This window comes from Drosophila subobscura, chromosome U (assembly GCF_008121235.1).
Source record: "Drosophila subobscura isolate 14011-0131.10 chromosome U, UCBerk_Dsub_1.0, whole genome shotgun sequence".
Taxonomy (NCBI): Eukaryota; Metazoa; Arthropoda; class Insecta; order Diptera; family Drosophilidae; genus Drosophila; species Drosophila subobscura.
Genome location: NC_048534.1, coordinates 10,508,744 through 10,530,815, shown reverse-complemented (window position 1 = coordinate 10,530,815; position 22,072 = coordinate 10,508,744). Strand labels below are relative to the sequence as shown.

The 22,072-nt window shown below is 42.1% G+C and overlaps 5 protein-coding genes across 5 annotated transcripts in view; 2 read left to right on the top strand and 3 right to left on the bottom strand.

Moving 5' to 3' along the window:
- Nucleotides 1-3,164, bottom strand: part of LOC117900545 (nesprin-1) — a 104,547-nt gene extending 101,383 nt beyond the window's left edge. Inside the window, 2 exon segments of the mRNA XM_034810945.1 lie at nt 1,243-2,388; nt 2,391-3,164. Of these exon segments, the coding sequence (XP_034666836.1) occupies nt 1,243-2,388; nt 2,391-3,102 (1,858 nt within the window). The 5' untranslated portion in view covers nt 3,103-3,164.
- Nucleotides 3,165-14,072: 10,908 nt separating this feature from the next.
- LOC117900555 (NADH dehydrogenase [ubiquinone] iron-sulfur protein 6, mitochondrial) lies at nt 14,073-14,724 on the top strand. The gene is made up of 3 exons (XM_034810959.1): nt 14,073-14,254; nt 14,332-14,508; nt 14,569-14,724. Exons 1-3 carry the CDS (start codon nt 14,123-14,125, stop codon nt 14,638-14,640), a joined length of 381 nt encoding a protein of 126 aa, XP_034666850.1. The 5' UTR covers nt 14,073-14,122; the 3' UTR covers nt 14,641-14,724.
- Nucleotides 14,725-15,846: 1,122 nt separating this feature from the next.
- LOC117900551 lies at nt 15,847-18,203 on the bottom strand. The gene is made up of 4 exons (XM_034810954.1): nt 17,885-18,203; nt 17,176-17,544; nt 16,794-17,118; nt 15,847-16,732 (listed from the first exon to the last, which is right to left on the bottom strand). The coding sequence occupies exons 1-4, from the start codon at nt 17,932-17,934 to the stop codon at nt 16,445-16,447; spliced, it is 1,032 nt and encodes a 343-aa protein (XP_034666845.1). The 5' UTR covers nt 17,935-18,203; the 3' UTR covers nt 15,847-16,444.
- A 763-nt stretch (nt 18,204-18,966) lies between these two features.
- LOC117900548 (4'-phosphopantetheine phosphatase) lies at nt 18,967-20,556 on the bottom strand. The gene has a single exon (XM_034810952.1). It carries the CDS (start codon nt 20,362-20,364, stop codon nt 19,273-19,275), a length of 1,092 nt encoding a protein of 363 aa, XP_034666843.1. The 5' UTR covers nt 20,365-20,556; the 3' UTR covers nt 18,967-19,272.
- A 519-nt stretch (nt 20,557-21,075) lies between these two features.
- On the top strand, nt 21,076-21,869 carry LOC117900556 (60S ribosomal protein L37a). Its single transcript, XM_034810960.1, has 3 exons — nt 21,076-21,186; nt 21,363-21,491; nt 21,559-21,869. Exons 1-3 carry the CDS (start codon nt 21,184-21,186, stop codon nt 21,703-21,705), a joined length of 279 nt encoding a protein of 92 aa, XP_034666851.1. The 5' UTR covers nt 21,076-21,183; the 3' UTR covers nt 21,706-21,869.
- Nucleotides 21,870-22,072: the final 203 nt, after the last annotated feature.

The following is a 22,072-nucleotide window of genomic DNA, read 5'->3' as shown; positions in this document are numbered from 1 at the left end:
TAGAGGAGGTCACATAATAGACCCACCTCAGTCGGCTTGTCTCCCCTCAGTATATCTTTTGGGGGGTAGTTTGATGGGCCGAGTGTGCTTCGAGTGCTATTTTGGCTGCCAATAAATTGCTGTTGGTGGGCAAGAAAGAGGTAACGCTGCTTGCCAACAGTCGAATACATAACAAACGCACTGTGTGCGAGAGTCGAGTATATAAATAATACTCAAATACTCGTATAACTCGCTAAGTAGAAGTTCAGGCCACGGCGCAACAATCGAGCGACCAACAAACCGACTGACTTATAACAAAATAAGCAAAACAGCAGCAGACGAACGTCTAAACAAGTTGGAAGTTTGAATTGTGCCGACGACAAATGTCGTCAAGCGGCCAGCGGCAAGGCAGTGGATGGATGGGATGATGTCATTTTGGCAGTTTATTTTATCGATTGTTTGTCTGTAATAATTAATTAAGTCTACATCTCTCTACCTCTCGCTCTCTCTCTCTCTCTCTACCTCTCTCTCTGTGTGTAACCACAAAGTACCGCCGATCTGACCTTGACATTCTATTGCTCTTGGCATCTGGCTATAACTTACAACGGTCTCGAATGCCTAGATCGATTCCCAAGAACGTCATGGGACATAGTATCTGATTATTGCAGTTATTAGTTATCTCAAAATACTATCTTTAACACCTGTTCCATTAGCCAAACATTTGGCAGCCCATTATGCAAGCGATATTGATAAGCAAACGAACAGAGACCGTCATTCGCCACGATAAAGACAGCAGAAACTGTTTCAAATCTGTTTATAATTTCCAAAACAGATTAGGTTCATTTTTTTTCCATTAAATGAATACTCGTAAATAAAGCAAATAAATAATATTAAATAAATCTAGCAAGAAATTTGCACTAACAACTTGAGAAGTTTCGTTTAAAAAATTAATGGAAATGAGCACAAGCGGTATTTGGTATGGGAACCAAAAAGAAAAGTTCCCAAATTTATTTTCAAACATGGACAATAAAACTAGTTGAGATTTAGCAGAATTTGGTAGGGAAAGACCTACAAGAAGCGTAAACAAGGGGAATCTACAAACATGGTAAGACGGCTTCTCAGTCTTATTCACAGAAATGAACGTTGGTTCAAAAAAAGGACAGACCGAGGCATAGAACAATGGTAAAACTTTAGCCCAAAACCAACAACAATGCAACAAATTGAGTAATACGTTTCTCTCCATTCTTCAGTCTTAAATTTTACCTCGTTTCTCCTTGATATGACTGTCGTACTGGGAATTGCTGCGTGCGAAATTGATCGACGCCATTGTGGATTGGAATTCCTGGTATTCGTTTTCGTTGCTGCTGCTGCCACGGCTGCCACTTTGCTGTACTTGAGTCTGATAATCCTGTCGCAGACTCTTGCTGAAAGTGCCAATGCCGCTGAGCGCGTGGGCGTGGGCGTGAGCTGCTGTCGTGCTGGGCGTTGATGGGGTCACAGAGCGCGAGGGTGTGGACACAATCACAATGCTGCTGGCCGGTCTGCCCTCGGTATCGGAATCGTTATCGATAATATCGCCGGCGTTCGATACGTTATCGCGACTTAGACGTATTTGCGAGGCCGTAAACGAGATATTCCCAGCGGACGGGGACGGCGATGGCGAATCTTCGATTAATTTGCGCGACGTGGACGTGGATGTGGATGAGGAGGAGGTCGAGGATTTCGATTTCGTTGTGCTGCTGCTGGTGGTGGTTATCGTTTTGTGGCTTACAATTTTCCGTTGCTCTTCCGCTGAAGAACCACGCAATTGGCACGTTCCAGCTGGACTGATTGGTTCCTGCGGTTGCTCCTTCGTGCCAATCGGCGTGGATGTTAGTAGCATTGTCTTTTTCTTTGTTCCTCCTGTTTCGAGGGAAAGTTCCCTAGGACGTTGCTGTTGCTGTTGTTGTGGCGGTGCCACGTTGCCACCCACCTGGACAGTTGTTTGTTGGTATAAACGCCTGCGGGGGTTGCTGCTACCAACGGTAATGTCAATGTTGCCCGTTGCCATGGCCACGTCCTGGTGCTGACGATTCACAGCACTTGAATCTGTTTCGTCGTTTAGTTCGGTTCCAGCTCCCAGTTCGGTTTCATTCTCCAGCTTAATGAGTATCCTTCTACCGCCGGCGGTCAAGTCAACGCTACGCGGTGGCGTCACACTGGACCTCTCACTGCCGGAGTAACTGGAATGCGAGCGCGACCACGAGGGTGAGTCACGCGGAGAAACATATCCCTCGCCATGGCGATAGATTTTCTCCTCGGCATAGCCCCCATCGCTTGTCATCGACGAGGTAATGATGGTCCTTACCCCATCTGCGGCGGGCACCTCTCTCACCATTCGTTCGCCATCGAGAAAGCGTTCCAGTTCCACCTTTTTGTGTGTCGTCGCGTGTTGGTCGTACGCAGCGTCACATTAAAGGGCGACAGCTGCTCCTCTACATTCCCATGATCGGCACCGGGGCTCATCCGACTGGTGGTTCTCAAGGTCACATTAAACGGGCTGGCGGTCTGCTCGCTGGTCACCTCCACGCGACGTGGCAGCGACGACGGCGGCGGTGGCGGGGTTGTGTGCCGCAGTTGGACCTGCTGGAAGGCAAGCTTGGCTGCCTCCGCCTCGGCCATGCCGCGTTGTCGCTCCAAACGCAAACGTCGCTCAATCTCGTGGACATCAATGTCAAAGGGATTCTCCTGGTCATCATCCTGGTTCGAGTCTTGTCGCAGTTCATCGGAGCTCTCCTCAGCGGTACGTTTGCCGCTGGCAGCAGTGCCATCCGACCAGATCTTTTCGTATTGTGCCACCTTCTGGCGCAAACGTTGCTGGTTTGGGTTCGAGCTGCTGCTGGCGGCATATTCCTCTTCTAGATTACTGCTGGATGTTGTCAAGGATGTGGTAATGGTCTTCATGTACGTTCGCGTCACTGTGGATGTCTCCAGCTGTTCCTGCTCCTCAATATTCTCCCTTGATGAGGATTTGTGCTCATGCGCACGACGACGCCGAACAGCTGGAATTGGAGGCGCGTCAGCAGCGCCACCTCCTCCGGCATCTATGGTTGGATCCTTGCCTGGATCTGTGCTATCAGCCATGATAGCATTGATTTCGTTAAATTCCTTTCGTTATAGCAAATTCTCATTTGGACAAGCCCTTTTTTCCTTCGTTTTTCCTTTTTGTTGCCGCCTAGTGCCTGCTTCTGGCTTTGCGTTCAAAATGCCAAAATTGATTTTTCTCACGCAACACGCACACTCATTTCGGGCATGGATTTTCACAGGAAGATTTTTCCCCTTTAAACCAACCCCCGGCGTTTGGCCTTCAGTTTTCCTTCTCCTCCTCCTAGCACGCAATTGAAATTTAATTTGTTTAAAAGCAAATAATAAGCCACTTCTTTTATTTTTTAATCACGTCAGACTTTTGCTTTTAAGGCCGTAAAAACCTCACACACAATTCGCACACAGAGACGCTCGCTCCCTTTTGCGTTGTTTTGGTAAGAACAAATTCTCACACATAAGATTCAAATTAGTTGTTTCTTTTCAGCAAATTCACGATTCCACTTCACTCTTCTGATTTGACTCCGCGTATTCGAGTATATGCACTCTTTTATGGATGGCTCACATTATATTATGGGCCCACGCTTTTTCGCTCCCAAAAGCCCCAATCCAATCCGTTGGGGTAGAAAGCCGGTTCGATACTAACTGAATCGTCGTATCGTCGTCGTCGTTCAACATGCTACGCCTTGTCCGGGGAGCAGTCTCAGGCGCAGGCAGCAGCAGCAGCCCAGCGGCATATAGTAATCGTAGTAAAGCTCAAGTTTCAACCAGTCTCTCTCTCTCTCTATCTGTCTCTGCGTCTGCCTCTTGCTCTCTCTGTGCCAGTGTGTTGGTATTTGTCTGCTTCTTTTTTTTTCAAGCGTGAGAGACTTTGAGAGCCACTGGCTTAAAAGAGCCAAGTGAGCGAGAGGAAGAGAGTGCCGTATTTACGCACTTTGATGGATGTTTGCTGTTGTTGTTTACCCCACACTCCCAGTCCATGTACAGCTGCACGTACACCTGAGCTCTCTGCCTCTCCAAAAAATTAACACAAGCGGCCGTGTTATTATTTTGAGGTCAGGGGTGCAGTAGCCGGCTTTTGAGAAGGGAAGACAAGGGACTTTGGCTGCACTTTTATAATTATAATTGTGAATTTATTTGTAAGGACTACATGCAACAATTTTGACCAGAGTTAATCTCTCCTTAGCCCCTTATTTAATCGCAATGCAGAACCCAAACAGTGTTAATCCAGAATAGTGCATTAATTAAACCAAACAAATGGTTAATCAGCTAAAGTTTCTTATCACTTCCTCAGGTTTTATTGCAAATAGCCCAACAAAAACAGTTATTTTTCGCTAATTTATGAGCCTCCGTCAAAAGTTCACTTAAATCAAAAAAGCTCTTTTTATAGAGTGTCAGTAAAATGATAAGCCAAGCCAAAGCTTAACATTGTGCACTCTCTGTCTCTCTCTCTCGACGGGCTTTCGCCTCTCTCTCTCTCTATGCTTCTCTCTCTGGCGCTTTAATAGACTTACGCTCTTGCTCTTCTGCATGAATGGGTGGCATTTTCAAGTTCTTACAGCCTTGCCTTTACGTCTGTTATTGTAATTCCCTTACACCTTTTGCTGCATGACATCATGAAGCGTGAGAAAATAGCAATTACCTGCCTGTTAAAGGGGTTGTTTTTCGCACTTAGATATGTTCCTACCTATTATTAGCCCCCGGGTGCTCGTTAAACGTTTACAAACGTTGGCAATGTAATATGCATGCTCAGAAATATGTCGTTTCCTCTGCGTATCGAAATGTAGGTCAGTCAGCGCATGGCAAAGCTCAACTTACACCAGCAAACAATTCATGAAAGTCATTCATAAAAATAGAAGCTGGAAAACCAAAAACAAATAAGGTTTTTCTTTTTGTTTTTGTTGTTGCTTGTTTGTAGCTTACATATGTAATACAGCTGGGTCTGGCTTTTATTTTGTTTATTTACAACGGCGTAAAGCAGAAAAGAAAGAAACCGAAGTTTAAGATGCCCTTTCAGCTCCATGATACGACATGTCCCTGCTCCCAGCTGCTCTTATTGCTTGGAGACGCACAAGCGCAAAGTGCAAAAGGGAAGCCCGAAGAATGCTTACGCAAGTAAATGGGAGCAGAGCGGGGCCCTAGACTTGCACTTTTGTTAGCACCATTTACCATTTGCAACTATAAGAATCTTTTACGTAAATCTTAAACCGCATATTGCCGAAGTAAGTGGCTAACTTCTCTGTCAAAATCATAATACCCTCTGCCAGGGTAATATTCCCAACAAAACCAAAAAACCCGTTTTCATATTTTTAAAACCGCACCAGCCGCATGACGTCACGCTTTGGTGATTGCATTGTATTTGATATACATAATATCTCAAACCTCGATGATGTTTGTTGTCAAGTAAGAAGTTGACCTTCAAACCTGGAGTTGCATTAGTTGTTGCACTTCAAATGTTCCATGGCAATTGGAAATTTCCAATTGCAACGCAATTTAATTTGTTATGCACAGAAAATCTTTAATTATGCATAAAACGCAGAGAGAGGTCGACTAATTTAAACGATTTTGAAAGCAATCAAACGAAAAATGTTAACAGAAAAATTAACAGCAAACGGATCTACAGAGGGAATAACATTAAAGGTCGGTCCAAGACCGGACACCAATTCTGTTAAAATAAGTAACAGTTTAAGTAAAAGAGTGAATTGTTCCTCTGCTTATTTATCCGCTTAATATTAATCCATTTTCTAGTTACTGATCATTCACTTTCCATAAATGATATGCAAATTTATAAGAGGCAAACCCAAAGTCTAGATTTAATTACATGTTTCGATGATTAATTGTGGACTTTTAAACGTACCACACACTCAAACACCACTTGAAATTTCATGTAAAATTTAACAACAATAAGTTGAAAAGTAAACAATAGTGGGACCACAACAGCTGGCACCCCAAAAACAGCAGCCAGAGCAACAGCCCCAGCAAGTGGCGCCTCCGTGAGAGGATTCACATGTTCAAGGGAATTTTATGGCATCATTTTATTTACATTCTGATGATGCTGTGTGTGTGTGTGTGTGTGTGTGTGTGTGCGAGCTACTGAGCGGGTTGTAAAATGCTGTTGTTAAGTGGCAGACACTTGAAAAGGCCAAAGAGGTTGCGGTGCTCGTAAGTAATTTTCTGGTAACTTAGATAAGAACAGAACACAAATTATAATTAGAAATAAAATTATGTACACTAATTTGAAAAGGGGATTCAGATGCGTTTTGTGTAAGCAGCAGCGGCAATAAAAGAAAACATTTTGGATAATTAGGACCTTATTCAACATTCTTCCACTGAAGCAAACCCGTCGAAAAAGTTTGATTCGTTTGCAAAAAATTGGGAAAATCTTTATGCAAACGCAAATGGAAACCTTCAGTATACATACTAAAATACATAAATACATATACTCTTCCGATCCAGTATCATATATGTTTTGTGTATACATTTGCCTAATTTTAGAAAATCGAGATATATTTTTATCCATCTCCAGCACTCAAATACATAGACTTTTTGCAAACATTTTTTAGCATAAACAAAGATTTCCGCTCTCAAACGCGTACTTTCGGCACAATATTTCCTTTGTCCCGAGATAGATTTAATGTTGTTTCTATTTATTTCACACCTAACCATAAAGTTGCTTAGTTTAGTGGCAAAGGCAAATGAATCTCGTATTTTGGGATTCTTCAAATATTGACTTCCAAGGCAGCGGTCAGTTCTCTAAACACATACAATAATAGTTGCAAAATACATGCACAGATATCTCGACCAATGAAGCAACCTCAAGAGTCAATTAAATAGAAATGAATGCCTTTTAAAAGTGCCCAACCGAATTTATTTGCACAGAAATTAAGCTTTGTAAGCGATTGAAAACTATTAGCCTTAAATATTTAGACACTCAAGCGAACGAAAAAGATGAAAAGCAATTAAAAACCCAAAAACTCTGGGCAAACTGTCAACAATTTTTTGATTTGTTTGAATTGTGGCATTTGCACATGTCTAGATATCATCATCATCATCCGTGCCATGCCTCATCCATATCCATGATATTCCTACGTGCGAAAAATGTTAAAATTAGTTTCGAGAATTCCCTATTTATAGGAATCTATAATATACCTAAATATATGTGGACTATCTTCACATCTCATACATATGTTTCCCATTTAATGCAAGCGCGTGGGTTTCGCGCAACAAAACGTTTATTGTAAGATTTATATGTAAATATGTATAGATATTTGCCACAAAATTGAATAAATTATTAAACATTCTGATCAAATATACGATTTTTGGAATTTCAGCTTGCCTTAAAATATATTTTCTTGGCAGTTTGTCTTCTTTATTAAGATATTCATTGCAAGAGCTTAAGTTTATCGCAACTAAAACATGACAGGCGATTACAGAATCTATCTCAGATTAAAATTGAGCAAAATATTGTCCTAAGCTACAGGCGAACCACTCTAAGATGCTTTTTTGAATGGTAGCAAAGTGGAGTGTAAATTGAGGGTGTGCTTAGGCACTAAATAAAATAAATATTCTATGATACAATTTATCATAATTTGTACTCGGCATTTGCAGAGCCGATATCCGCAAATATATATAAATTCAAGAGACAATTTTACGGTCTTTCACAGCATACATAGAACGGATATGCCTGCAGATTTTTGGACCCAAAATTTAATTTTAACTCGTCGGCGTTGGGCGTAGCACTTCAGCTTCAAAAAAAATACATTAATAAAGTTACACTGTAGTTATCATTTAAAGCTCACTTAGCAGTCAATGAAATCAACTCAAAGCAACCTCCAAATGTACTAGAAATCCTGACATCATTCGTTGGGAAAATCTTTTCTACGGCCAATCAATCATTTGTATTGGCAGACAAATACATTTTAATTTTTTAGAAGGTAAAAAAATAGTTTATATGGTATCTACACATATTTTAAAAATACACAAGAAAAATCTTCTTAATTCCTGAGTTTGTAAGATGTAAAACCCCAGAAAAGAATTCGAAAAAACTCTATTTTTAATCACCATTTTCCGTGACAAGACAAGTTCGAGTGGACCAGTCTCAAAAAAAAAAATAAAACAGTGAAAATAAAATAACTAAATGACAAATGCAGCTAAATTTGAAAATAAACCAGAAAGCAGGGCGAGAAAATTATACCAAAATAGCAGCATAGCCAGAGCCAGCCAGGGAGTGGACCGAGGCGTCCCTTGAGATATTTCATACCAAACAAGTATCTAAAAATAAGTTAGCCCAAAAGTGAATCCGAGAAACGCGATGCAGCAGCAGCAGCAGCAAAAAAAAGTTGGGTCTGTGGGGGAAAACTTTCGAGACAAGACAATGGGATAGAGAGAAACAGGGCAAATGCAATTTATAAATAACAAAATGAAGCCATTTCCACTGTGACATCAGCACCGGACCAGACCTCAAACCAGAGCAGCGCAGAACAGTACAGAGTACAGAGTACAGATATCATCACCATCATCAGATGGAACATGAAAAAGCAATCACACTCACTGCCTTGTGCTTTTGTGCATAAACAACTTTTCTGAATAATCCCTCACACCAATTCACGCTGCGTTCAATATATAAAATGATCTCATTTTGTGAATAAAGTACATCCAACAAAAGGCTTTGGGGCTGACGGAAGGAAGCCTTGTCTATCAGCTATCAATAACAAAAGTGTGTATCACACGGTGCTTAATTAATTAGAATAGACTTGTGCCAACAATTGCAACTGAAAAGCAAATTCGTTTTCTATAACTAACTATTGTTCTGCATTGAATGAATTGAGCATTTTTGTTTAGACATGAAATGGAATTTGTCTTGGTTTAATTATAAAACTCTAATTTGATTGCATTGCTTGGGCATGACACAGAAAATTCATGCAAAAATATTTAAAAGTATACAATTTAATAAACAAATATTTTCTTGGTCCCCCTTGGTAGCTAGAAAATATTGAATAACAAAAATTATCTCATTCCCAGCACTTGCAAATTGTTGAAGAGCACAAAATAAATATGTGCGAGTACATATAGAAAAATATATTATGTATGAACTATAACAATTCATCGATTCATTTGGCATTCGATGTGGTGTGGCCCCCCCGTATTGGCGATTGCAATTTGCACGATTGCCAAAAAACCAAAAATTTATATTCTGTTTCCATTTTGGCCACAACATTATGTCATTATCTTACGGGCAGAATGCGGTGACCACACGAAAATAGCCAATAGAGGAGAGCCTCTACCAAGCGGCCAAGTGAAAGGTGAGAGAGGGCCCAAATATCTAGGCCATAGTCTACTTTCGAGCGATGATGTCAGGTTGGATGTGTGAATGGTTGAATGGTTCCCAAGATAATGATGCTGGGGGGGAATGTGTCTGGGTCAAGTTCGTTTGACATTTACATTCAGCTTCCCCCCCTTAACAAAGTTCAATGCTTTGCCAAGAGGAAAATCAAATATTTTACACGATTTTTGTCTGCTAAATGCAGCCGCCCGATTGCCAGAAAGCTGTCCCAAAAAACAAACATTTCTCGAATGACTCATCTGCTAGGGAAAAATAAAAAGCCACTGGGAGAAATTAGGAGTGAAGAACTTACCTTGCAGCTGCAATATCGTCATCTGATATTCGGCTAGCTTCTCGTCGATATAGTCCTGCGACTGATTCGCTATTATCTCGGCTGTCGATGGACCAAACTCCTCTTCGTCATCATAAATCACATAGGATTTAGGTTGCGGAGGCTCCAGCGGCACGCCAATAAAATCGATCTGATCCTGAGCCAGTCCGTGTCCGTGTTGTCTCGGTTGTGGGGGTATCACTGGCGGTCCCTGTCCCAGTCCCTGCTGATGGAGTTGCTGCAGATATTGGGGTGGGGGCGCCTGCTGTTGGTAGTGCGATTGATGGGATTGATGGGACAGCGGTGTCTGTCGATTGCTGTAGGTAAAGTCCGAGCTCGGCGTCTGGCACACAATCGGCGATGGTGTGGGCGACAGCTGGAACGAGCTGGTCGGATGATGCTGCTGCTGCTGCGATCCATAAGAGTTCTGGTGCTGCAGCGGTGCCGGCCGAAAGGGACGCGGTGCCGGCGATGCTCCACCCGATCCACCGTAGTAGGCACTTGGCGGTGGCTGATAGGGGGCCGGTGAGTGGTTATTTCCCGGCCACTGGGGCCTCGGATGGGGCATATTGGTGCTGCCACGCTGTCCGCGCACCTGACTCAGTGGCGCCGGTGACATGGCATGGCCAAAGGGTCGCGGGCCAGCAATAATCGGCGGTGGACTCGGCGCCGTTGTCCACGGCGAGGGCGGACGATACAGAAAGGATGAGGGCGATGGTGAGGCGGGATTGTGGGCACGAGGATTCCAGCCACGTGGCCCATTGCCATACGGCGGCGGTTGCTGCCCGGACATCTCTACACCGCAAACGCTTTCAGACGATTCTGGATTTTATGGTTTCCTGATATTTTTGGTATTTTATTTCGTAGATTTTCTTTTGTGGTTTTGGGCTTATTATTTCACAAAGACTTTTGGCACAAGGTTGGTTTTGGGTTTTAATTTAACATATTACACTGCGGAAAGAATTCATTTAAAACTGATTAGAATTATTGATTTAAACGGGTTTTGGTTTTGTATATTGTTGTTTAAGTTATTATGCATTTTCCATTTGTTTTTAAATATATTTTGAGTAGATCGTTCGTTGTAAAAGGTTTCGGGATTTTGTATTTTATATTTTCGGTGTTTATTATATTCCATTTCGGACCATCAAAACTTTTACTCATATATTATGTATAAACGGTGCTTTAAATGCTTAATCATTTTGAAATTATTTTGTTTAGGAACTTTTTTAATTTTTGTTTTAAATTTTGGTAAATATTTTCTTATGGAAACAAGTGTATCTATAAAAATATAAATTTGTTAAATTCTTATAACTTTTCTGATTCAAATTTTTTTTTTTTAAATATGTGAAAAACCATTAATCATATCTAATTTGTATCCATATTTATTTTAATACTGTTTGATGATTGTGATGAAATAAAGTCACAACTATTTCCCTTTGACAGCATTTTTTTAATATTTAAAGCACTTTTTTTTCGTTCAAGAACCATTAATCAATGCAGGAATCTTTTTGAATTTACTTGGGAACCCTACACCTTATAACATTAATCGAAAATTGCTTAAATACGAATTAAGATCGTAACTTTTAAAAGCTACAAGTTGCTTGTAAAATTCTGCTCAAAGTATTTGCAAAAACGAAAAACTGTAGAAAATCATTAATCATCATTTGTTCATTAGCCTAACAATCACCTGAGTGTCCAACCCAATTATGTCAAGCGGGACAAAATACATATACGCAAAAATAAGAAAGAGAAACATAAATAAATCATGACCTATTCTTGAAAATGTGGTTTTGGGACTAATTTCACCAGATCTACTCACGTACATTATGTACTATGTATTTTTCTACAGTTTCCAACGGAAGTGGTCTCAATATTTATACAATCTTTAAAAATGGCGCTGACGTTGGCGCTGCTTTCAAGTTTCCAAAGTGCCTAGCCTCTTCGCTCGAAGCACATTCATTCCTTATAGTTGTCACATATATTTGTGGAAATAAATTTTAGTGGCAGATAATTTACAATGCATGAAACTTAACATTGTGCCAGATATTGACAAAAAAAAATACATATCTACAGCTATAGCTATGGCAGCGAATGAAAGAGAAAGCGTTTAGATTAGCTGCTGTCAAAATTGTTTGAAGGCCTTCGCCCAAAAGTCTGTCTATGAGGATGATATATGTACATTTACTTGAGTGTGTGCGTGCGAACAATTTGTTGAGCTCATTAATATTCATTGATAATACATGGATTCTGCACACACATTTTAAATTAGTTGAATTTTGTACAAATAATTGTATTTCAAGTGTTTGGAATTGAGGAAAATGTTTGATTTAATGAGAAATGGTCCTGGATACAGTGAAACATTTACAAATAAAATGTTTCTTGATTCGATATAAGATAAAATATTATTAAATAACTGAAATGAACCCTTTGAAAACTAGTTTTACAATTTAAAATTTTTACCAAAGATATTGCCACATAAAAGGATGACTTTCAACTGGTTTCATATAGCCCATTGCCACTGTAACAATTTCATCAAACAATAATGATACTTTCAAAATAATTTTGCACAGTTTTGACCGCCTAGACATACATATGTATAATTCCGTCATCTGCTTTCAATATATCGTTTCCTTTATGGATTTTCCAGAAACAAAAATTGCACAGTGTAGGCGTTGATCAGTCGGCGGGCGGGCGTACCACTACCAATACCACTTAAAAAGCACACGTCCCTCATCACACCAGCAGCAAAACGAAGAAAAACCAAAGGAAAACTCATGCAGACTTTTCACTTTTGCGGGGTGACGGTGACGGGCAGTGGCGGCGGCGGTTGCTCTACGAATTATTCAAAAATAGAAATGAACTCAGTTCGTTAAACTTTTGCTCGAAAAATCATGCCGAGAAGATGCTGCCACCATCACCGTTCCCGAGAGTGCAGCACGCGGTGCCTTCCACTTTATTCTTGCGGGGACCCCACTTTTAATTGCCATCCGCTTTATGGTGTTTTTCTTTTCTCCTTTAATATCGCATCGTAATGGTTATAAGTAGTTTTCCCATTATAGTATATGGCACACATTCTTAAAACATTTTCCCCGAACCGGAAAAACGTGGAGGAACACGTTTTTCCTTTCACTTCAAACACACACGAACATTCTCGATTATGTAATCCATGGAAAATTAAGCATAAAACTTATGTTTCTCTAGAATTTCTGTAGATTTCGAATGACTCGATTGATCCACAAAGCACTTTGATGTAACACACCATAAATTTGATTCGATTTCGCGAACAATTCCAATTAAATTTCTATATATTTCGCATATGTGTGGGTATATATAGTCGTGTATATATGTATGCAGGTAAGAAGACTTTTTCTATGTAGAACTTTTTTGATATTGCAGAGGAAGAACCGAGAACAACACTCGACGAGCACGAAACACTAACTGAAACGATTCCCCCAGTGCCAGGAGACAGGGCCGCCGTGGGCTGATCTTGGGGAAAATTTTCGAAAATTTTGGGGAAAACAGCAGACACAGAGATCGGCAACTGCGCACGACGCGGTGTCTGTCTGTGCTCTCTCTCTCTCCCTCTCGTAGAAATGTCAGCCGGCAAATCTTTTGAGGAGCGACATTCGTTGCTTTCCTCCATTTCTGTTTATATTCCTACATTCTAAACAGAACGTCTGTGTGGGGAAAGCTTGCGATAAAGTAGAGGCACAAGGAGAATCTAAACAAATGGCGGCCCGCACACACATGCACATATTCCGTACAGGCGTCGTATTGAATCAGCCACAAGAACGCTAAAGAATGCATTTAAACTGCAACAGAATGCATTCTTAGGTTTTAAACAATACTTACACACGTTTACTCTTCTTTTTGCGCATGTTTTATTCGTTTTACATCACAAAACCCACAATTAACGACATTCAAAATATATGCGCGAAAGCATTAGCACCAGTGTGACCGCGGATTTTTCAACAAAATATACCATCCGAGTCTCAGAAATATATCTTCTGGTTTCAAAATGTACCGTAAAGATTGCGATGAAAATCATATTCCTCAATTTTGATATTCGATTATATATTAAACGCTGGGAAGACCTGGAACTGCAATTTTATTGCGGAAAGCTGGGGGAATCTTACAATCTCTAAGAGTCAATATGCCGGAACTATAAAGGAACATAAATACATGCAGAAAGTCTGTCGAAATTGCAATTTACTAATTATAAAGATATATTAAAGAAAGCAGCAGTTGTCTTCCTAAGATGTTCAATTGTCTGAATAGAACGGGCTTAAGAGGGTTAATTGTTCATCGGTATATTTATGGAATATTTTGAAAAGGTATGTTTTGGTATATTTCTGAGGGTCAGTCACATTAATAAATTGTCTGAACAAATTTTTTGAAAAACCAAAATAATGGCCAGCAAGCAATTGGTAAACAATTTGGCTAAAGTTGGACGCTGTGGCCAGAACTGGCTGGCTCCGTTGACCGCCGTGCGCAATAACAGCTCCCGCAGCGACATCGACAAAGTCACACACACGGGACAAGTGAGTACAAATGTTGTTGCCGTCCTGCGATTACGCAAACGTTTTTGATTTTATATTCAAAAATTCTGTTCGATTAGGTATTTGACAAGGATGACTACCGCAATGTGCGTTTCGTGAATGCCAAGCGTTATGTGAACGAGAACTGGGGCATCAAAATGATTGACGAGATTCCTCCAATCGAAAGCACCGAGCGTGTGGTCTTCTGTGACGGCGGCGATGGCCCCCTGGGACATCCCAAAGTGTACATCAATCTGGTGAGATACTGTGACATAAATGTGCTTATTTGGGTAGCTAATGTCGAATCTTTGTTATAGGACGCACCCGGCAGTCACACTTGCGGCTATTGCGGCCTGCGCTTTGTGAAGAAGGATGACCATCATCACTAGGGAATTACCATCAAGAGAGGCCCGCCTGACTTTGTTTGCCTGCTTTAGTTTAAATTGTAAACTGAATAAAATTTTACCATCAAATGGCTAAAGCTGCGCGACTGGAAGGGGCAACTTTACGTGTGCATGGGATTTAATAGATTTAAATTGAGAAAACCAATGAAAAGCATCATTTGTATGGATACATGGAGGAGGCTTGATTCAAAAGTGCTTTCTTGTGTTTGTGGCCAGATTTTCATGAAGAAGGATGCGCAGATTAGTAGGAGAGTGGATAGATATATTTTATAAGACATTCTGTACGAGTCAAGGCAACATTTTTACTTGTTAAAAGTTTCTAAAATATGGAACAAAGTGAATTTCCATTACAAAGCCCCCTGCAAATCTCTCATATTTAGGATAAATTCGAAACGTAAAATTCATAGCAGAGTTACCAAGAATATACCACACTCTAAATTGCTGTAAATTAGCTCAAACAGTCCTTCGTTTCATTTTCTTTCGGTAAAATTTTAATCTAATAAAACTCAAACACTAAAAGCGGCATGGCAGTGGGTGGAAAGGCTTTCCAATCTTATTTTCTTGATGTCACCAAGTAGATTGTTTTCCCTTTTATTATATTGCCAAACTCTGGCTGTTTGTCTGTCGTTGTTCAGCAAACCCCATTGAACACACAAAAATAAATCCACAATTATATTGCACAACACTTTATTTTGCATGTTTGTTGAATGAATTTCTAATGCGTGATATGCATTACAGCTATTTGAAAGATTAGATTTAGTTATAATCAACTTAAACGTTAAACATTAGTACAACTAATAAACAAATTAAAGTTTAATCAAGCGTTCAAGTAAATAAACTGTGAGTTAAACTCTCGACTGACGTCGCAGTTTTCTAGATCAAATCACAAAGTGTGGTCTGGGGTTGGGGGGCGCTGTGTTTATGTATAACTATTAAATCAATTAAATTATATATCAATAATAGACTGTGTAAATCGTTTTGCCTGCTAAGCGGTAATACATCAATTGTATTTTATGGTGGTTTTCCTTTCAGAATGATTTTTTCTTTTCTTTTCTTTCTTTTGTTTTTTTGTTGTACGCTACGGGCACTTTAGATGCTGCTGCTGGACATACGCTCCATTGAGACACAGATAGTACCACGAAGAACTAATACAATAAAAAAATGTTTGCCGCACTTTTGGCCAGCGTTTGCTGTTTGCGCGACTGAAACCCGCTGACCGAAACCGGGTCTCAGTCTGGCTGGACTTTTGTCAAACTGAAAATCAAGTTCACACCGTTCAACACGAGCCTGCACCTGCACATGCTCCAATCGAGAGCGCTCACCACTCTACTCCACTCCACTCCACTCCACTTCACGTCACGTCACTCCACGCTAATCCATTCCTCGCTCAGGGAGTGCAAAGCTCCTGCAGAATGCCCAGGGAACTGAAAGTGTGTGTGTGTGTGTGTGTGTGTGCTTGTGGAGCGCATTCTTGTGGGGTGGCGCATGCTCACAATACACAACGACGCTGTGCGGTCGCTGCCTAATAAAATCATGGTCAATAATCGTCGTCATCTGTTGTCTCAACCGAGTTTCATCTAAAACACCAAACACTAAGGAGAATGTAAACTAAAATATAGTAGGTTCTAATTTGGATGTTGTGTGGATGTGGATGTGGGACTATGTTGCCGACGAATCGCTTTAGCTTATCTGCATACTGTTGTTGCTGTTGCTGTTGCTGCTGCCGCTGTTGCTCGCGTTGCAGCAGAGATCGCTTGTCTTGATTGGGGCAATAGCTGTTCACCACTGGTCACCAGAGGTTCCGTGGCATGGCGTAGCCTTCTTTTGTCACAAACAAGTTGCGATCGGCATACGCCACATGCTGCTCACCCAGGGAGCCTCGCTGTGGCTTGACGGCAGCAGCCTTGCCCTCCTTGCCATCGTGCGTGACCACCGTCTCCGAGCGTCCGTCTTTCATGCGCGTCACCGTGGTGGTCTTGTGGCCAGTTGCATCCTGGGCCACCTTGGTGGTTTCATAGCTGCCATCCGGCTTGCGCACCGTCTGTGTCATCACGCTCTGGCTAAACATCTTGGGACCCTGTGGGAAAATATATTCATTAACGATACGATAACTTCTGTGACTTTTGTGCGGCTCCCACCTGATAGTTGCCATCGAATACGCCACCAAAGGGTGTCACTCCACTGCGCGGCAACATGGGCGTCATTGGAGTCATCATTTCCGGCTTGATACCAATGTACGAACGTGAGGCACGAGCTTGTGGCACCTCCTCACCATCGGCCGAGATTGTGCCGTGTATGCGACCCATGATGAGCTCCTCATCCGTCAGCTTTGCCTTGTTCAGACTCTTTAGAAGGCGGCTCTGATTGGAGGGCAAAATGTTGCCAATGGCTTCGTCGGCCGGCTCCTGTCCCTTCTTCGGATTCAAGCGTTGAATGAGCGACTGCATCTGATCGGCATAAATCCTAAAACAAACCGAAGCTATAAATATAGAAGGGGGAGAGAATGCCTGTTAGACTTACTCGCCATCCAAATCGGTGTCCAGCGACTGACCATTTTGCCGTGCAAACTTCTTGAGAATCGAGCTATCAAAACCGGGCTTCAACACATCATCTGAGGAATATGGAACATAAATGTTAGTTTCCTGATACATCAGGACTTGCTCTCGCTTACAGAAATCCTCATTATCATCGTTTTGCTCATCGTCATCCATCGATTCGAGTAGACGCTGCATTTGCCGCTCAAAGTGCTTCTGCATCTCCAACGGACTGGTAAACACTTGGAAAGCGAACTTGCGATCATCGTCGAAGAGCTCGTCGTCCGTTTCGGCCTCCTCGAACCACTGCGGCTTGCGGAACTCATCCTTGTTCGATGCGGATATATCGGCACCACTGCAACAGGAAAGAGGAAGACCACCAACCGGATGTACATTAGAATTTGTTGTCACCCCTCGGAAACCGTTGAGCACCCCAGTACGCAGCCTCCGCAAAAATCACTCACACACACACACACACAGAACCACATGCACATCTGCTTCTGTATGCAAGCGTGTGTGTGTGTGTGAGTGTGTGGGTGTATATATCCTGGTAAAAATGTATCTATCATGGCAGGTGCCTGGTTATCGATCCAATTGAAAAAGCCGCAGTCGGTGTACGGTTTTTCTTTTTTTTAAACATTTAATTGTCTGCGACTGGCTTGCATAATCTATTGCTATTAATCACATGTACTCACTCCTGCTTCTTTTCCTCCGACGACTTGAACATTTTCTTGAGTATATCCATTTCTAGTTGGCTCTTTGCTGATAATTGATAGACCAAAAACGCAAGTCCTTGATAGAGTTCAAAGCAAACGGTTGAAAGAAAACTAAAAGAACCAAAACGACCCGAATGGCACAAGTGCAGAAAATGTTGTTTAATTGTTTAATATGAATTTGTTAATGTTTATCTACGAAACGAATATTTTTTGCAAGAAATTTTAACACGACACCGAACAGCTGATCGGTATTATTCTGGTCAGTGTGACCGCGGTTTGTGTGTACAAAATATGCCGCCTGATGCTTAACCCACGGCAATTGCACACAACAAAGTTATGTATGTACATTTATTTATGCTATTTCCTTAAATTAATGCCCAAATCAGAACTTTTCCAACTTGAATTCGCTTAGATCTGGTTAGCAACACCTTTAGCTTTACTTTACCTTACCTCTATTCTGTTGCAGACTGTGGTGAAACTCGTTGTGCGCGCTTATTTGAACCGCAATTTGTCACATTTTCTGATTTCAATTTTGATTTTCGTTTCTGTATTGTTTTGAAAGTGTTACATGTTTACTTAAGGCATGACAGCACACACAAGTGTTTAATATAGTGTTTAATATTCCCCAAGTCAAGCTTGTAGCATATCCACTGGCATAGCTTAACGTTTATCGCATTTCAAGTTCTGTTTTGGGGTGCAATTTCCTGGTCTCGTAGATCTTATCTGTTGGTTTGCTTGCTGCTTATCAGGCTTTTGTGGCCGCTCTTCTTGGCTGTGCTCTGTTGTTGTTGAGTGATAAGTGAGTGACGGTGACCGTGCGAATTGGAAGACACCACACACGAGTGCGAGAGTGTCTGTAAGTTGTAGAAAAAGCTGCCAGTGATCTGCGTTTATCACGTTCCAACAAATAGTTGAACTGTCTGGATGGGTCGCTGGGTCTGTGGTCTCTGCCTTATCGTTGGCTAATCCACAATGGGTTGGGCTCTTATCAGAGAGGTGGGTATATAACCATGACCGATAATAAATAATGGGCAGCGTGACAGCCTCGATAAACAAAAGGCTTTGTTATTTATACTTTTAATTATTAAAATGCGGAGCAGATATAGAGATGTGGGTTTGAAACCACTTGAAAGCACTTTAGTTACACGATAATTTAAATAAAACAATACACAAAAAATTATAAAATATGAATCTCAATGGGGGGGGGGGATGAATCCTGGCGATGGTGATGGTGATTGACTGTGACTGTGACTTGAATTTGATTAAACAATAACAATATTTTTCCAAAAATTAAACAATGGCTCTTCTCACACGGATCCCAACAACAACAACAACTGCATAACAAGGAGTCTGTCATAGGCGCTCGACTAGCTGATCGCTTCGTACTTGCAGATGACGGCAAACATCTCATCGCCACCCAGGTACTTGGCCAGCCAGCGATTCTTGATCACGGCCAGCTTCAGCGTCTCGCAGCTGAACTGCGCATTGAGGTTCGTGTGCAGGGCCCGTCCCATGCCCTCAATCACGAGCAGATCAGTCTCATTGGCAGCCATGGCATCGCACAGCTCGCGCGGCAGCGTGCGCATATCCAAGCAGGGTCCGGACTGTCCATTGGCGTAGACAAGCAGGCGGGAGGTGGACCAGGCGGAGGACAACACAGCGCACTCGCAGGCACACTCCTCGAGCAGTGCGCTCAGCTCCTGACTGGTCACATCGTTCAGCGAGGGTTCACTGTTGGCGCACAGCAGCACCTTGGTGCCGCGCTTCAGCAACTCCCGGACAAAGGGCAGAACGCCTAGCACCACATCCACGCCGCTGTTGTCCACAAATACCACAGCGCACTTGTGCGGCGGCTGATCACTGCTGATCCTCAGGCGCTTCAGCCAGTTATCCAAATTGTCCAGCAGCCAGGGCCGCTTCTCTATCCTATCCAGCGCGGCGTGTAGGCCGAAGCTGCTGTCCTGCTCCAGTATGTTGGATATGGCCTGGGCGCCCCAGTCGAACATGTTGCCCGCGAGCACGCCGCGCACCAGCTCCGTCCATTTGTCATCCTGATTCTCGATGGCATCAATCTCCTCCAGCCGCAGCTTGAGTCGCGCCTTTGCCGAGGCATTCTCCAGTTGCTTTTGACTGCGCCACGGATCCGTGAAGCCAAAGCGACGCAGCATGGTCTCGTTCAGTTTGAGAAGCTCGCTGGTGCCCAGGATCACCCTTCCGCTGTTGCCGGCGATATTGCTTTGATGGTAATCCAATTGCTGGAGATAGGCCGTCTTGAACTGCTCCGCTCGCTGCTCGGCCGTTGCGTCCTCCGCCTGCGATTTGGCCGCTTGCTTTGCAAATTTGATAACCATGTCGCGAAAGCAGGGAAACCAATAGGCGGCCGCTTTGGCGTCTGTATTTAGGTCCAGGGTATCCGGCTGGTAGTTGGCTGCATCTGGCAGCAGGACACAGCTGTGCATGGCTTCGCTGGTCGACACTTTTGTGGGCCGCTGTTGGGCAAATGTTGGTGTGCTCAGGTGCGTTAGACGCCTGAAAATTAGCAAAATTTTGGCCGCAATTGTGATGTTTTTTTGTGACGTGCGCACTATTTATTAATGCGCAGACAGTGTGACCATACATTTGGCATTATTCTCCCGACTAAACGAGACCACGGCGATTGAAGCACTAAACCTCTACATGAATATATGACTTATACTTGAATATCTTGTATATTTTATATTCAACCTACTGCCGTCAACAAAAGCGTATAAGCCATCCTTAAACCACATTGTTATCTTTAAATAGAGATCGAATTCAAAAACGCGCTTTTGCCGAGTGTCATAGTCGTCAGCCTGTTACAGTGTGCCACCAGCACTTTTCAGCAACATGGAGAAAGAAATGAGCAAATCTCTCAGCTATATGCATACCCTGGGAAATACATTTACCAGAATTTATGTGATGTTTGACCATCTCAGGCTCCATATAAATAAAGAAACTACTTAGCCTCTGATTTTTTCCAGTTTATAGCCTCCGACAGAGACAAAAAATTGGTATCAGGGTACATAACCAGAAAGGTCATGGAGGTTAAAATATTATTTACTCCTCTAGAATAATAAGTCATTCGTTTAAAAATATTATGGTACTCCAGGTGTTCACCTATTTATATAGAGGGTATATTTACGGTATTTTTTGACAATTCTTAGGTATTTTTTTAAGGTCAGACGGTATATTTGATCGAAAAATCGGTCACACTTCTCTTTCCGGTTGGATTTTTGACAAATCAACAACACAACAGAAAAATGGTACGAAATTAATTTTAAAAAATACACGTAATCCTCAATGGAAATGCTACAAATGGACAATATATAGCCACAGGGTACAATTTACCGTTGGCTTACATTGGGATTTACTCGCTGAGTGTGCATTTAAGTTGTATCAACATTTAAACTAACTTGTATTATTTTCTGTATGATTGTAGGCCAAGCGCACCAAGAAGGTCGGAATCGTAGGTAAATATGGTACCCGTTATGGTGCCTCCCTGCGTAAGATGGTCAAGAAGATGGAAATCACCCAGCACAGCAAATACACCTGCTCGTTCTGCGGAAAGGTAAGACCAACAGATAAAATCTCTCGTGAGAAATATTTGTAACTAATGTTGTGCTCCCCATTTGTAGGATTCCATGAAGCGCGCTGTTGTCGGCATCTGGTCCTGCAAACGCTGCAAGCGTACCGTTGCCGGTGGTGCCTGGGTGTACTCTACAACCGCTGCCGCGTCCGTGCGCTCCGCTGTCCGTCGTCTGCGTGAGACCAAGGAACAGTAAAAACATTGCTTTAATGCTCCCCGTTATGCTAGTTCCAGTAGTTAACCCTGGAAGGATTATACTCCTTTAAGGGCTAATAGACAACGCGATTTTCTTGTGGTTTGCGCCGCGCCGGTCAAGTGAAAAATAATAAAAAATTGATTTTACTTTTATAAGTAAGAAAAGGAAGTGACGTTTTTTTGTATTCTTGAGTATTTTAAGTGTTACATGCTGGCTAGAGTGCGTACTGTATGGATTGTCAGTGTTTTTGGATTGGAATAGCAGCCGCATTGGAATAAGTGCTCCCGTTAGGATTATCTTACATTATATAGCAGAGCGATATTAATTCAACTTGAAGGCCATGCTTGGAATGCAATTTTAAATGATA

Bases quoted from the DNA above. Each gene is read 5' to 3' on its own strand.
- LOC117900555 (XM_034810959.1), top strand. From the start codon at position 14,123: ATGGCCAGCAAGCAATTGGTAAACAATTTGGCTAAAGTTGGACGCTGT. The intron at 14,255-14,331 runs GTGAGTACAAAT...CTGTTCGATTAG, and splicing joins AAGTCACACACACGGGACAA to GTATTTGACAAGGATGACTA. The intron at 14,509-14,568 runs GTGAGATACTGT...TCTTTGTTATAG, and splicing joins CCAAAGTGTACATCAATCTG to GACGCACCCGGCAGTCACAC.
- LOC117900551 (XM_034810954.1), bottom strand. From the start codon at position 17,934: ATGGATATACTCAAGAAAATGTTCAAGTCGTCGGAGGAAAAGAAGCAG. The intron at 17,119-17,175 runs GTAAGTCTAACA...GGTTTGTTTTAG, and splicing joins GACACCGATTTGGATGGCGA to GATTTATGCCGATCAGATGC. The intron at 16,733-16,793 runs GTGGGAGCCGCA...ATTTTCCCACAG, and splicing joins TATTCGATGGCAACTATCAG to GGTCCCAAGATGTTTAGCCA.
- LOC117900548 (XM_034810952.1), bottom strand. From the start codon at position 20,364: ATGCACAGCTGTGTCCTGCTGCCAGATGCAGCCAACTACCAGCCGGAT.
- LOC117900556 (XM_034810960.1), top strand. The intron at 21,492-21,558 runs GTAAGACCAACA...CCCCATTTGTAG, and splicing joins CCTGCTCGTTCTGCGGAAAG to GATTCCATGAAGCGCGCTGT.